At 41.4% G+C, this 16,730-nt stretch overlaps 1 protein-coding gene across 2 annotated transcripts in view; it reads left to right on the forward strand.

Annotated features, from left to right (window-relative positions):
• LOC146517855 (protein phosphatase 1 regulatory subunit 1A-like) overlaps positions 1 to 16,730 on the forward strand; it is a 35,464-nt gene continuing 18,734 nt past the window's right edge. The window contains exons 1-2 of one of the 2 annotated variants that reach the window (XM_085161164.1): positions 1 to 472; positions 14,276 to 14,336. In XM_085161164.1, coding sequence (XP_085017290.1) covers positions 392 to 472; positions 14,276 to 14,336 — 142 coding nt within the window. In that variant the 5' untranslated portion in view covers positions 1 to 391. Of the gene's footprint in view, positions 473 to 12,046; positions 13,748 to 14,275; positions 14,337 to 16,730 lie in introns of those variants that run through there. The other variant, XM_085161166.1, reaches the window with a different exon arrangement.

The raw sequence follows: 16,730 nt of genomic DNA on the forward strand, positions 1-16,730 counted from the left end.
AAGAAACGTGAAAAGAGGGTGGGACTTGATGTGAAAGCGAATGAGAGTGAAGGAGAGGTGTTCCTTGCGGAGAATGCCCTTGCTTGAGCATTGAGAGCCTGGAGAGACAGAGAGGGAAGATAGAATAGAGACAGTAGCAGGTGTTGAAGATAGGGAAAATCATTAGAGACCGGGGGGCACAAAACAACAAGGCAATTAGGGGAAAGTGTGTTTAAAGGCAAAAGTAAAGAACAGAAAAGAGTCAGACAGAAACTCAAACAATCTGATTCTTTTTTAATAAGCTGGAGCTCACTTATTTTTCAGCTCTTTATCCTCCTGGTTTCGTACGGATTCTCCTTTCTCGATCATCCCCTTCTTCCTCCCGTTTTCCTCTCTGACAGACAGTGCCACCATGGAAACTGGAAGCCCGAGGAAGATACAGTTCACCGTCCCTCTACTGGACACCCACTTGGACCCAGAGGCAGCTGAACAGGTAAGGTGGAGGGAAAGGAGACAGGAAGAAAGGTGGAAGGAGCAGGAGGTGTGGGTGATATGGGACTTTTAAGGGATTCCTCTTTGCATCAGTGAGACACGATTAGAGTACTACTCCCACTTTTTTAAAAACAATCAAGATGACTAGTGAAGATGCAAGAAAAAAAATTGCTTTATACTTGGAACACTTTGCAAAATCTCTGAACACATATTTAAAGCATATGTAGTCTAGCTGTCAAAGCAAGCAGGTGTAGTCAGAGCTGAGCAGCTGAGCATGCTACATCCCAAATGCTGTAGTTTACACTGATGAGTTTTCTGTGCATGTAATTAGCCTGACGTATGTTTTGACTACAGCTCTAATGTGAAGATGATGAATTCATAACTGATTTTTCCATCTGCACTCGCAGTGAGCGGCTTTACCGAGATGCATAGTATCTCAGCGGTGGTTAAGGGGGGTGCCGCAGTATATTGATGTCTCTAGGAGGTCAGTGTTTTGTTTTTCATTAGTGACTGACTGCTTGTATCCTACAGCAATGAAATGCTGACAGGGTGAATGAATTTAACTCATTCATCATTAATGGACTTTTAAGGTAATTTAACTGCACAACTTGATTTGTGACAAACACCACTCCTGTTAGTGTCTGAAGGAGCTTAGTGAGTGCAATCCATCCTTCTGTTGGGAATAGAGTGAAAAGAGGTGTCCCGTTTTCTCATTTTTATAAATATAACATGAACAGGACAGGTCGTTCATAATGAATGAAGCTCAAGTAAAGCTGGCAAGGATTTAGGAGTCTGGCTACACTCTGTCTCACTCGCTGCTTTTCCCGAGCTCACTAGTTTTTCCCGAGCTGATACTATGAGACCCAAAGGGAAGGTAGATGTTATGGATGTGTGTGTGTGTGTGTGTGTGTGTGAGAGAGAGAGAGAGAGGGGGGGAGTTTGCTCTTGTGTGGAGATTTCAGTTTGAGAGTTAAGTTAAGACATAGAGCTACTGTAGCAGGTGGAGAATGTATGATTACAAGCCTCGGATACGAGAAACTGAATATGGCTGCATCTGCTGGTGTGTACATGCATTTCAGTCAGCGTAACATCAGTTTGACATACACACACACAGAGTCGTATACAGCAAAATAAGACAGACGGTACAAAATCTGGAGCCGTTTCCAGTCTGGTTTGGTGTCTACTTCTGCATGAAAACAATTTGTGCTTCTTATATAAAGGAGAACTAATTAAATGCAATGTTTAAGAATAAGAGCACTCTCTGACATAAAGGCAAATTACAGGACAAACCTGAAGCCACGGCCCCTGCAGTGATTTGCTGTAATAATGCTGTAGGCAATCCCAAAAGATCCTAGCTCCTCCCAGGATCCCTCGATAACAAAATCAATTGTTGCTGGATGATTGCAGAAAAATTGCCATTTTTGTTCAGGAAGGTAATCTTCACTTATTAAAGCCACTGTTATGATCTTTGACATGCAATTGAAACCATCATAAATAAAAGATCAAGCTACACTGGTCACATGATCTCAGTGTCACTTCTGCAAAGTGTTTGATGACTTGATGTTGAGCTTTTGGAGTAAACGCCTCCTTAACAACACGTAAAAGGTCACAAATTTAGAAGTGGTGTATTTACTTATTTACTGTATTAAACTCAGTGGGTAAAGTTGAACAAGGTAAAGCTCTGGGACTTTACTCACCAAACAACTGCTTTAATTTTGGGCTTTAACAACTGATCTATCTAATAAACTGTATTATCCTTGTCAGAGTTGGTCTCTTCTGTGATTAAAATACCCAATTTAAAGGGCAACAGTAGTGGCTGAATGATTTCATATGTATACGTATTAAACATGTGCTAAATCTAAAGCTAGCTTAGATTTAGCTAGCTTTTTTGTGGGAGATTTTGGATATACTGGGCAGTGCTGTCCACATATCCTCATGTTCTTGTTCTTATGTTTAAGAATAACTATACAACAGGCAGGTGACAAATTACAGGATACCTGGAATAACCTGGATAAACCAGGGTCAAGCAGGACAAACCTGACTTTTAGGCTAACCAAAAGTTAGCACCACCCATGATGTCTTGATAAAAAGTCAGTGGTACTTTTTGTTCAGGAGGTTAATGTTTAATGTTATCTTTTGGATAAACATTTCTCCACTAAATGCACACATATTGGGGATGTATTGTTATGCTATTTTACTCCAGTTTAAATCATAGTTTGGGTCGCACCAGCTACTCATAAATCAATACGAAGTCCTCTGTAATTCTTTATAAACACTTGGCTCATCTCATAGTACCAGTTCTGCGTTCGCTCCCAGCCAGCGAGCCGGGCTCTTACCCTTTCAAATTTGAGAAAAGATTGCGATCATTTCAGCCTGAAGACTTCCCATGAAACTTGGGAGGGAGCCAGTTACTAAATGGTAGCTTGATTAGTCTTTCACTCTGTACCCAGGCTGGACAACCGATTTACAAATAACAAACACTGCCAACTAGTTTCAAATGGTTATTTTGCTAAATAATGTAGCACCTTCAAAATATGAGAAATGTTCTTAGTAACTGACTTTAGCAGTATACTGCAGTGGACAGTGTTGGGGAGTAACGGAATACATGTACCGCCGTTACGTATTTAAAATACAAAATATGAGTAACTGTATTTTGTTACAGTTACCGTTTAAAAAGGTGGTATTTAGAATACAGTTACTTTGTTGGAAAAAAATGAATTACATGGCGGTACTTCCCCGTTTCATATTGTGGCGGGTCAGGACTGTTTGGGTTTTGTTTGACAGCTACGTTCTGTTGTTCCAGGCGGCAGCGTTACGGTTGCCATGGTTACAGGGTGACGCTCTCTCTCTGCGTGTTTCCTGGGTGAGAGAGCGCCTGTTGTTGTTGTTGTGCTAAGCTAATAGGCAGAATGCTACAGGTATAGCTCTAAAGAATGTAGCATCATAGGCAGTGTAGTCCGTGCTGCAGGGAGAATGGACTGCCATACACGTTATGTGTCTGTGAGCGAGGGAGGGAGAAAAAGGAAAAGTACGAGCTGTCATCGAGCAAAAACGGGAGCTGGAAGCATGTAAATATAATAATAACCACTGCAGCCAAGAAGAGAGCCTGACGAGCCCAGTTGTAAGTAAGCTATTAAGACTCGACTGTACACCGAGTTCGTGTTTTCCTCTGAAACAATAAGTTCCGTTGGAGCAGCCTTTCAAGGCCTCTCTCTGTCTCTCGCTAGCAAAGTTGACCCAGACAACAAAGTAAAGCTAGTTTTCGGCTACGAGCCGACACAGAACCCACCGTATTAGCCAGAGGTCCCTTTACTACGGTTCAGAGCCGCGGACCTTCAGTAACAGTAATAAATCACAGCAATAGTACATTCATGTAGTTGTAAACAGCATGATAATATATTAAGTAATCCAAAGTATTCAGAATACGTTACTCTCATTGAGTAACGTAACGGAATACGTTACAGAATACATTTTGGGGCATGTATTCTGTAATCTGTAATGGAATACATTTTAAAAGTAACCTTCCCAACACTGAAAACAGATTAGGGTTGCAACAGGGCTTCAAACGTCAGGGTTCTTGTAATCTATATAAAATATAGAGATAATTGGAGATTACAGAGTTTTATAACATATGTGAATACATTTCATTAGTAAACAAACAAACAAACAATCTTTGTCTCAAACTGAGTCTGTTGGGGTCTGGTCACACTTCACGCTCTCAATATTTCTGCAGTGCATGTTCTTTTTCTCAACATCCGGCTTTGCAAGGGTATCTGTAGGATGCAGACGTAATTTCATGTGTCTGTCTTGTTTGTGTCTGAGTGTTGGGGAGTTGGTGTCGTCTGTATTTATTCAGTTACACGTCTGATTCCAGGCTGCAGCCGTTCAATTTAAGACTTAAACGGCTCACAGCCGTGTGTTTACTTGCTTTCTTTCACGAGCAGATAGATCTCCTTCTAGGTTTATATGAGCAAAACTTGCTTTACTTTTTCTGCAACGGCTCAAGAGAGTTCTTAGCTCACAGCCTCAATAAGCATGACCAAAAGCGTGCCTGATTGCCACTGGGACTTTACATTTTCAATTTATTCTAAGACCTCTGCGAGTGGCCTCCTCAGCCTGTGTGGCAAGCTGGCTCCCAAGTGTGTGGTTTTATACAGTGTATATATTTATTTGTGTGTTTGTCTTTGTGTGGGTGTATATGAGACAGATGAACAAATCAGACAGTCAGATATAAAGAGAAAGAAAATAAACAAAGGGAACCTCCAGATATAGTAAAAAAAGAAAGGAAATGTGTGTTTGTGTTTGCACGAGCTCGTACGAATGTCACACCGGGAGGTTTCACCCAGGGTTCAGTAATCCCAGCAACCTGACACCTCCCAGCATAGTGAATCAGCCTCCGTGGAGAACTGTGCACCAGACAGAGGAACCTCTCTGACCCTTAATCACCAAAACACAAAACAAAACAAAAAACCCCAAACGCTCGCGCACTCCTCTTATCCATAATACAGCACAATCATCTCATATTATAGCCGTACATCTGACACTGGACCTGACAGAGGCCAAGACCAGATGGTGTCACATGAACAAAAGCCGTTGGCCTCGGGAAGGGTAACTATCCCACTCCCCTGACATTTGCACACCTAATGCTTCTGTGACATAATAGGCAGCTGGGGGCTTGCACAGCAGCAACTACAACCACAACAAGAAGATGGAGTGGGCTGGGATTTGAGATTGGTGCTTTTTGTGTGTTGCAAGGTTTCCACCATAAAAAGTTGTTAAGCACGGCAGCTGCGACCTGCCCGAGGGGAGAGGACAGGGGTTTGAATTTAATGTGCTATCCGCTCGCTAAATCTGTGGCCCCGACGGAGCAGCAGAGCTGAATCAGTGCAGCTTTGTGTGATTTTTCTCTCTATGGTGCTTCAGTGAGTGTGGATGAAAGTAGTACCTTGATTTTCTTGCAGTAAATCAAAGTAGCATTTTACTTTCTTCTAATATTAGCTAACACAGCTAATGTTAAAATGATTTTTGTGCGTTTGCATGTAAGCAGTAACTCACAGTTTCCTTATTTTGTGGAGCGTGCCTGCCCTGAGCCAAGTGTAGAAGCAGACCTCATAATGTCGTCTCAGTCGCAGTGCAGGTGTTCTTTCAATGTTTTTATATTATTTAACATATCATTTATATAGATACATATTCTATTATTTATTGTAACAATAATACTCACAGCTGATTGGCTGTTTAAAGTAGTAGTTCAACAGTCACATTGAATCCAGGATATGGTAATTGGGTGATAGCATCTGTTCTCTCCTGGAGGTTTTATGGAAGTCATGCGGGAGTTTTATGTCGAGCGCATAATTGGCATCCTCAGACTGGGCAGTTCCACCATGGAGCTCTCCTGTACACGAGCACCTGGACACGTGAGTCATAGCTGTGAGCACAGGGCTACTTTGTGAACACCTCATTATCCTAAAGACATAACTGTCACGGTTCTGGGTCATGTTGACCCGGCTTTCTGTTTCTCGTGTTTTGGTGTTTTTCTAGATTATGATTTATGATTTGATTAATCGGTGATACTGTTTTGATTATGATTATTATTTAGTAGGTTTTGGTCAGTGTCAAGTCTGTCTCTCTCTGTCTAGTCCGTGTTTTAGTAAAGTGTGTTTTGTTTCCTGTTTTACTTTGAAGGTTCTTGTTCCTGTCTGATGTCAGTGTTCCAGCTTTGCTCTCCCTGTCTCGTTGGGCCTTATTCCTCCCAGCTGTGTTCCTTAATTCCTTGATGACTCCCTCAGTGTATTTAAGCCCAGCGTGTCTTTGTGTCAGTGTCGCGTTGACGGCTTCTGCTCTCATGTTAACTGTGTGTTCTGTCTGCTCGCCTGCCTAGCTAGTTCGGTTTTTGTATTCCCAGTTTAGTGAGGTTCCTGTTCTGTTGCTATCAGCAATAAAGCTGAGTCTTTTGAGTTTATCTGCCTCCAAGTCCTGCATTTTGGGTCCTTTCTCTCCGTCTGCCTGCACACAGCCATGACAATAACCGGAAACCTGACAACGCTACAGTCCTGACTCACAGAAAAGCCTTGATCCATCATCAGTCCAACTCATTATTTTACCTCTTCCCCCGCTGCACTGATCGAGTCACACCAGACGGATTTCTGCTGTTGGATTACTGTTGAGGGAAATTACCTTCAGATATGTAGGTTTGCCGATTGTGGATGAGCAAAGAACATTATCTGTCTCACTTTGTTTCAGTATTTATGCTAAGAAAAGCAAGCCCAGTGTTTCCAGCTACATTTTAAATGATGAACTTCGTGGCTTTCCCCAGGAGGAAAATAAAATATCTAAAAAGTTCACATATTCCTTTAGCGCTATTATTAGCGAGGAATTAATTGGACTATTTAGAAGCTGATTAACAGAGTTATTTCAGTTGTATAAGGATCAAATCTTATTCATTGTCCTGCAGAGAGCTCATATTAAACTCCATCTTTCATTTACATGAGCAGCGCTCGCTTGAAGAAGCTTCGCTCATAAATGAAAGCAATATATTCCCTGTTCAGATGATGAATTGTGACATATTGAAATAATTTTATTATGGACAATTAAGTGCTGAGACAATGTCCGTCCTCGCGTTCCCCATGCAGGTGGTCTTCGTCCTTTACTGAGAACATAGTTATTAAACACCTCTCCTTTATTACCTCAGCAGATTATCAGTGGTCATTATTTAATGAAGATGAATGCCATACTTGCCACTGATTTGCACAATTTAAAAATAAATGCACATTTTGATTTGAGATGATCTTTAAACTTCGAGTATTTTTGTCTAAACAAATGTAGACAAAGTGCCACAGATACGTCCCCATTTACACTTTCCTTTACAGAGCACAGGAGCTGAAATCATGTTTCTAGCCTTTTCTAAACCAAACTAAGCTTTATTTGTTGTATGCTATCTGTCAATTTGGCCTGAATAAGCTGGCAATGCCATGTAGTCAGCTAGCTTACCAGTGTACTGGTAACTGACTGTCTGGGTGTTAATAAATGACATTTTTAAAAAGCCTTTCGGGGGATTCATCTATCCAGAAGGTGCCATGTTGCATCTGATTATCACATTGTTAAGACAGGGGTGTCACTCTGAGCTCAACATTTGTCAGTGTGCAGAGAGATTTCAACCAAAAACAAGTTTAAATGTAACCGAATGTAATATTTTTAGTGACCTTAGGTCATTTTTAGTGCATGAACGTTATCAGCAAATAAGAAACAGATCTAGAGGAAGTTAATTCTATCACTCACAAGCCTGAAACCTGCAAGTTATGCAACCAGCATCACTTCAACTTTGAAACATGCACTTGGTAGGTCGTAAGCCGAGGTCATAAGCCGACATTACTTTGTCTAATGCTGCTGCAGGTGATTTGTCAAGGCATCAATGCCAAGAGACACCATGTGTGTGACGGAGAGACGGTGATGGCATCTGACAAAGTGTACCCAAACATGGCCTGCATGACAACACTTAGTGGGGATTAGTAGGGAGCCTGCAGGCTCTCTATAAAAATGGCTCCTTAACTTGCAGCTTTCAAGTTAGTAGCAAAGATTAGCGTGCTCATAACTGAGTGCTTGTTCTCCATCTTGTTATAGATTGTCTCAGATGCTTTTAGAGGTCAAGTGTGAGAACAGAAGTGTCTCGCTCTTTGAGGAGGCTCCATGTAAAACTGTCCAAAGAAGTGTTTTGTTCCATTATTAGTTTGATCACTTTCATCTTGTAATTTAAAAGGGACGACATGGACCATAGTCTTAAAGTAAGTATTGTACTCGTTCAGAGCTGAGTTTTGTTTTTTTAAAAGACATTTTCCAGTCATTGCTTGAACGATAGCTGTTGCTGTTCCAGCATTACAAAAATTAGTCTCACTGTTTTTCATGTAAAATTAAGTCAAGAGGAAAAGAAAAATTCTAAAGGTGGATGTAATTATTCATTTTTAATCTTATTTTGTACATCCAAACAACTCGCGGGCATTGTTGTAAGAAGACTTTGACCCTACCGCCTTGTGGCCTGACCTACATTTACCAGTCAGAGGTGGTTTGTTGGCCGCTCCCCACACATCAGAAATACCAGGCATGCACAGCTTTTCCTGCCCACCCGTCACTTTCACAGGCTGTTTTTGTTCGTTGTTGTGAAAAGCGCAAAAGTGCATTTCAAATGGACTGTGGGCTGAAAGGCAGGCACGGCGGTTTGAGGGGGGTGAGCAGTCCAGTAAGCTGAGTTATTTATGCGAGTGAAGGATCAGCGAGTTTGTTCTGCTGCCGGGTGAGAAGAAGAATAATGTCTCTGGGAATAATCATTTCTACACAGCCATGCCTGTTTGTGCTTTAATGTGAGCTGGCGGGGTGGATTTTCTGAAATGGTAACAAAACACACACACACACACACACACACACACACACACACACACACAGGGCTTAAATATTAGTGCAAGATTTATAGCATACACGAGTGTTTTTCTACTGCAGCTTTCTCGATTCTGAGCCCTGCTTCTCATGAGGTTAAGTAAGCTGCAAACATACCAGATAAATCAATTAAGATAATGTGTATTCTTCAGGGGGAGAAATCACTTAAATTACTTTGAGAATGTAAAATGTATTATCATTTAAAGGGACATTACACAAAATTAGCTGCAGTTTTGCGTGCTATTCCTCAGAAACCTTACACATCGGATCAGCAGCCATATGCAAAAGAAACAGGAAAAACTTGCTTTATATAGTGAATCATAGGCTTATATGATTTACTCATGAAAGTGGCCACTTTCTCATTACTTTCATATGTTTTAGTAAGTATCCAAAACATACAAGGTTCATTTATATAATTTTCAAGGGATCTTATATCTGTTTTCACTCTTCTGTGCTTTTCATACAAGTTTCAAACAAGACAGATACAAACTTTATAAGATTTATATATATCTTTTCCATATGGGAGGCTTCAGTCACACAGAGTTAGAGACCAGCCACCCAACACCACCTGGCAACCTCTGATCACTAAGGACAAATGTGAATTCTCCAACCGATTGGTGAGGCGTTTCTGGAAGCTGCTTGTGGTCACCAGGTGACCAAAACCTCCTCTTGATTGCTTTGATTGCTAGTTTGCATGGAAGATGCTGACTAGTCTGCTGGCACTCATCTGCTAACCACCAAACGGTACTGAAATATACAATACAATGCAACTTTATTTATATAGCACATTTAAAAACCAACGGTATACCAGAGTGCTTTATTTCCATTCATTCTGTGTAAGGCCACATCGGTGCACATTTTGCTTTCTCAGTGAGATTTCAACAGAAATCGAAGAAAAGCGGCAACCTGCAGTCAGACAAGAGGGCAGTGATGCCTGCTCAGTGCTTCATTCGGTCTTAGCTATTTGGCAGTTAATTTTGTATATGCTTGTATGTGATTTTGTACTGCATAGTGGCAGAGAGCACAATGGGAAAGTGGTGAGCATTGTTGGCTCATTGTTGTTGGTTTTGAGCCTGTTTGCCAGCTCAGGTCGTTCTGTGCAGAACAGCTAAAGTAAAGGTGTGGATCAGTGGTTGTTCTTCTCTGTATTAGTGATGTGATGGACTGCTGACCTGTCCAGACTGCACTTCACCTGATATCAGCTCGGATGAGCATCAGTGACAACAGATGGATGAACTGACTCTCACAAAATTAGCAATTTGGCTGCTTGGATTTATTAGTGTTTATACACAACTAAAATTGTATCCAATTGACACAATTTTCACACAATCACTTGCAGAGGAGCCAGCTTGTGTTTTGACACAGCGATTACTGTGAAAGCAAACTACCATGAGCATTTATACAACACAAGACAGATGAAAAAAATCACAAGCCTAAAGAGAAGGCTGCAGTCACAGGGAGCTGGCATGCGTCTCAGGATATGAGGTCAGCAATTTTCTCCAAAGTGAAACGTTCAAAGCAGTAAAATATCTGCCTGTATGTTAACAGAAAGAACAGACACTCGGCGTCTCCTCTCATTCAGGGCTTTCTTGTGCTCCACGGTAGTGATTTCAAAGGCAACGAAGCCTCTTCAAATCTGAATACCCAATTAGACTTTGCTGCAGCGATACAACTGACTCTGCTCATTTTTCATTACTGCACATTATTTCCATAGTTACGCGGTTACATCTGTATTCCGTCTTTACGGAGTGAAGCTAATCAATTTAGGTCTATACCCGTGCACAGCTCCAATTGCTGATTTATTACATGTGAGTCACCTCAAGGGAAATATTACTTTTGCAATAATAACGTCTGCAGAGACCAGATAGAGCAACGATCCAGAAGAAATAAGTCTAAAACAGCTTTGTGCACTTTTCAGCCTCACCAAAGACTTGAACTCAAACCTGTGCCACTGATTTAATCGCTGATTCTCATCTGACATATTTGTTTTTCTCTGATCCATCTTAAGATATTGTTAAAACTCCCAATTTCTGATCAAATTTGGATCTTCTGAAGTCATTTGCTACCAGCCCATTTAAATTGTAACAAGAATTACCACGTGATGCTGCACTGTGTAGCCTGAGGCAGACTGCTCTGTTTTCAGTGCACAAGCAGCATTTAGGAAAGATGCACGGAGGACAGAAGCAGACATGACACGCAGCATTAGTCAGCAACCCCGTTTGCTATGTCTGTGCTTCTGTGTGCACCTGTGTTTGTGAATAATTGACTGTCTGTTTAAATTACTATATCGCAGCCTCTTTATGAACAAAATATAATTGAAATGTCATCATTTGATTTTGAAGCCAAAGGGAAATTAGCAAGCTATGAAAGGTGCTGTACTCATTTCATTCAACAATTGCACGTCTTTGCTGTCATGTTGGGTCTAAAACGATCCATCAGCAGCAAAAAAATGCAGTTTAGGTTGTGGGTAGATTAAAGCCACCAGTCCAGCAGGTCTGTGTTATGAGCTCAGAAATGTAGAAATCTTTGAGAAGAAACATTTTCCCATTGAAACGCAAACGTTATACTCAGTGTCAGACATATTGAGTCATTTTACAAAGCACAACATATCTGAATGTGATCATCGGCCAACAAAGGTCTTGATGTTTGTAACGTTTTTGTCGTTAACATTTTTTGATGTGGTTCATGCATTCAATAGCAGGTTTGTTAGGTACACATTTTAATTCAAATATCTAATAACATGCCAGCAACTAAGTTTTAGGCACGTAGACACTGTTGAGGTGACCTACTGAAGTTCAAAACGTGCATCAGAATGGGGCAGAAACGTGACTTTACATGTGGCATGGTTCTTGATACCAGACAGGCTGATGCAAGTTCAGAAACTGCTAATCTGTTGGGATTTTCCTGCACAACCATTTTTAGGGTTTACAGAATATGGTCAGAGAAAAAATACAGCATCAGCTCCCTGGGAGAAAAAGCCTTGTTGATGCCAGAGGCCGTAGGACACAGGTGTCGAACTCCAGGCCTCGAGGGCCGGTGTCCTGCATGTTTTAGATATGTCCTTGATCCAACACAGCTGATTTAAATGGCTAAATTATCACTTCAACATGTCTTGAAGTTTTCCAGAAGCCTGTTAATGAACTAATCATTTGATTCAGGTGTGTTGAAACAGGGTGAGATCTAAAACCTGCGGGACACCGGCCCTCGAGGCCTGGAGTTCGACACCCCTGCCGTAGGACAATGAACAGACTGCTTTAAGCTGATAGGAAGGCAACGCTAATTCAAACAACCACTCATTGCAACCCAAGTATGCAGAAGAGCATCTCTGAATGCACAACATGTTGGACAGTGGAGCAGATGGGCAGCAGAACACCGTTCCTCACCTGCTGTCACTCCTGCTAAGAACAGGAAACTGATGGTACATTTTTCACCCGCTCACCAAAACTAGAGGATAAAATACTGGAAAAGCGTTTCCTGATCTGATGAGTTTCAAATTTACAACATGAAAGCTTGGCTGGAATCACCTGTTTAGGCAGGTAGTGGTGTAACAGTATAGAGCAGGTTTTGAGATCCCTCCCCAGACGCCTTAACGCCCACTCACATCCTGGGCCATCTGAGCTCAGGAATTCGCATGATAAGGTGGGGCCAGGTTTCACAATGAGTTCCCCCGAAATCCTGGCTGATTGGGACCCACGCCCATTTTCACACCTTGGCTCAGGCGATTAGAGGATCATCAGGGGGTCCTTTTGTCCCTCTGTGGGGGGAAACTCCCACTAGGTTTAAATCTGGGACTCCCCACCCTTTGACCTTAGAACTGAAGAAGCTTCTCGGATGAAGGTGAAACGTCTTCAAGCAACTTAAAGAAGTCCAGACGCTTTTCTTTGCAAGCTCCTTTGACAGTATAGAGCAGGGGTAGGCAACTCCAGGCCTCATGTGCTGGAGGTTTTAGATGTGTCCTTGATCCAATACAGCTGATTCAAATGGCTAAATGACCTCCTGAACATGTTGTGAAGTTCTCCAGAGGCCTGGTAATAAACTAATCATTTGATTCAGGTGTGCTGACCCAGGGTGAGATCTAAAACCTGCACTCAAGGCCTGGAGTTGCACACCCCTGGTATAGAGGATATTAACTTGCACATTTAGTGGCCCTTAGTACCGCTTGTTCTGATGGTTCCTTCATTAGGATAATGTGTGTCACGGCCTTTTATGTTCCAAACACCAAAAAAGTCCAAGAAAAGGTCATGGGTGGCAACGGGAGGTTTGTTTTAGAACGCACTTCTGACTCCATTGTTTAAAATCATGTCGTTTATTTCGTGGAAAATTATAAACAAATCAACCAAATAACTTCTTACAACTTAAAATTAAATGAAAGTTAACTCAATTTGCTTTAACAACTCCAAAAGTGGTCAAAAAATCATTTTCTAACCCTCCCGTCTTCCCATCAGACATTTGGCAACAAAAAACCATCCTTACCACACCCCTTCAGGGTGCTCTTAATCCCCTGATTAATGGGAGGGTCCATAAGCCAATAAACCAATCACTTTCCAAAAAACTTTTCCAATAAAATGAATTACATATTTACGTAACAAAACTAGGTCAGCATATTCTTACAACTTTAAAGAAAAAACAAAAATGAATACAAATTGCATTTTATAAACATTCAACAAAAATGGCCACAACAATGTGCCTCCACAGTCACTAGATTTCAATCCAATAGAGAACCTTTAGGATGTGGTGGAACATGATGGGCATCATGGATGTGCAGCCAACAAATCTGCAGCAACTGTTTGATGCTGTCATGTCGATATGGACCAAAATCTCTGAGGAATGTTTCAGGCACATTGTTTTTAAGGTGACTTTAAAGTGTAAAGTCAGTGTGTTTCATACAGAAATACAAAATGCATGTACTTTAATATTTTGTGCTAGAGACAGAATGGTCTCTAGCACAGTCCACAGTGGTAGAAGCTGTGGAGTAGCATGCTGCCCTGCTGCTCTCAATGCTCAGCACTGCAGGATTGCTGTTGTTCAGCTCAGGCATCTTCAGAGTGTTTAACTACCAAACACAAAGGTCCAGGCTGGTCTGACAGCATCATGCAGAGAAAAAGAGATACTGAATTGATCATCGGGCGAACAAGTCTAGACTCTTCCTCATTGGTTAGTTGAAAAAATATGAGAAATTGCTGTAGTGCTGCTTAGCATTTTGATCAGGTAGGGAAAAAAAAGCATAAAAATTGATGGGCATGGCTGTGAAACATAAATGCCTGAGTTATTATGTACCAGTTAATTATTTTTAAAATTTGTGAGAACATCAAAGATCTCAAGGTCTTTTTCAGCCCAGTAAAGATTAAAGTCTCACTTTAAATTTCTCAACCTTTTTCAGATCAGAAGACGAAGACCCACGCCCGCCACTTTAGTGGCATCCAGTGATCAATCGTCACCAGGTAAGGAAACCCAAACACGCACACTATATTTGTCACTTGTGTATCAACTTACTCTGTGTTCATTATCTGTGGGCTGACATAATGACAGGTTGTTAAGAAAGCAGAATTTGTCTTTCTTTAAGCACAGGGGAGACGTGCATACAGTTCTGAGAGCTGTGGTTTGAGCATTAAGCAGCTGAGTGACGATATTTTGCTTTTACACCTGCAAAGTGTTGCTAACTATTTTATCCCTTATTGTGCTAAATGACAGGTGAGCAGCTGTCATTCACATTACAGAGGACTCTTATCAGGTGTGTGCACAGTAGCCCAACTATATTCGCATAATGGAATTAAGCATTTTGCCGAAAGGCTCGGCTTACCTGCCGGAGTCGTCTTTGTTTGCACCCTTTTGAGTGACCTCATTTAAAATTATGAGATAACTGCATTTTTTTACTCAAGGCTGAATTCAGTTTTAGAATTAAAAAATAAAAAGCACTGCTGATCCACTCGGTCATTTGTAAGCAGACTCATTCATCTTTGCTCGAGTGTGTGCACATAAAGGCTTCAAGGTCAGTCAGGTACCATTTCCATTATTTTGGGTGAAACCTTGAGAAAGGTGGTTTAGGTGCTTTCGTCTCTTTGTTTTTTGACGTTATGGTAATGAAGGGTCCCCTTATTCAAAAAAGTGACGAGTTAATAAACCTGCACAAATAGAGTTTGTGCAGTTTCACAGATATCACAACTACATGCCTAACCTCCCACAGCTCACAGCCAAACCTGTAATTCTTACCTTAAAGCACTTCTTCACTGAAAATCTTACTGTGAGACACAAACAGTGTTGGGGAGTAACGGAATACATGTACCGCCGTTACGTATTTAAAATACAAAATATGAGTAACTGTATTCCGTTACAGTTACCGTTTAAAAAGGTGATATTTAGAATACAGTTACTTTGTTGAAATAAATGGATTACACGGCGGTACTTCCCTGTTTCATATTGTGGCGGGTCAGGACTGTTTGGGTTTTGTTTGACAGCTACGTTCTGTTGTTGCAGGCGGCAGCGTTACGGTTGCCATGGTTACAGGGTGACGCTCTCTCTCTCTCTGTGTTTCCTGGGTGAGAGAGGCCTTTTTGTTGTTGTTGTGCTAAGCTAATAGGCAGAATGCTACAGGTATAGCTCTAAAGAATGTAGCATCATGGGCAGTGTAGTCCGTGCTGCAGGGAGAATGGACTGCCATACACGTTATGTGTCTGTGAGCGAGGGAGGGAGAAAAAGGAAAAGTACGAGCTGTCATCGAGCAAAAACGGGAGCTGGAAGCATGTAAATATAATAATAACCACTGCAGCCAAGAAGAGAGCCTGATGAGCCCAGTTGTAAGTAAGCTATTAAGACTCGACTGTACACCGTGTTCGTGTTTTCCTCCAAAAACAATAAGTTCTGTTGGAGCAGCCTTTCAACGCCTCTCTCTGTCTCTGCTAGCAAAGTTGACCCAGACAACAAAGTAAAGCTAGTTTTCAGCTACGAGCCCGACACAGAACCCACCGTATTAGCCAGAGGTCCCTTTACTACGGTTCGGAGCCGCGGACCTTCAGTAACAGTAATAAATCACAGCAATAGTACATTCATGTAGTTGTAAACAGCATGATAATATATTAAGTAATCCAAAGTATTCAGAATACGTTACTCTCATTGAGTAACGTAACGGAATACGTTACAGAATACATTTTGGGGCATGTATTCTGTAATCTGTAATGGAATATATTTTAAAAGTAACCTTCCCAACACTGGACGCAAAATTAATTCAGGCCCACTCTCAATCAAATTACCTCAATTACAGTACTGTATGTTTCACACTGATATCTTCTCCTGCTTGTTGTGACGTTGCATCTAAACTCCATCATGCACCAAATGAATCTTCCTGCTGCAACAAAGCGAGATGAAACAGCCTCGTGCGCGTCCTCTCATGGGATCTAATGATCAAACACAACACTGGACCTCTTGAGAGTTATCCTGCTATATGAGTCATGCTTCCCCGCTTCCTCTGCTTTACTTTGTTCTGTGAGTGTGTAATGTGACCTACTGCAGAATTAACAGATGATCAGCAGGGAATGGGGCAGAAACCGGCGTTTTTAGGTGAGGAAACTGAGGGTTATACTCCCTGCTGAGTAAGAAAAAAACAAGTTTTGCGTCGCTGAGGACACAACTATTATTTTCTTCATATCAAAGCAGTTTATCACAGAAAGATGACATGTCTTTGCTTTTTTATCTTGCAAAGAACAACAGTCTAATTTGGACAGATTAAGTGTTTCCTGTGATATGCCTGGTGTCTGCAAACCACTGTGAAAGCGTGCTCACAAGTGCATGTGCCTCTGCATTTATTTGAGTCAGTAATTGGACACTGAGCATGTGCAGCG

Source organism: Neolamprologus multifasciatus, chromosome 5, assembly GCF_963576455.1.
Source record: "Neolamprologus multifasciatus chromosome 5, fNeoMul1.2, whole genome shotgun sequence".
NCBI classification, from domain to species: Eukaryota; Metazoa; Chordata; class Actinopteri; order Cichliformes; family Cichlidae; genus Neolamprologus; species Neolamprologus multifasciatus.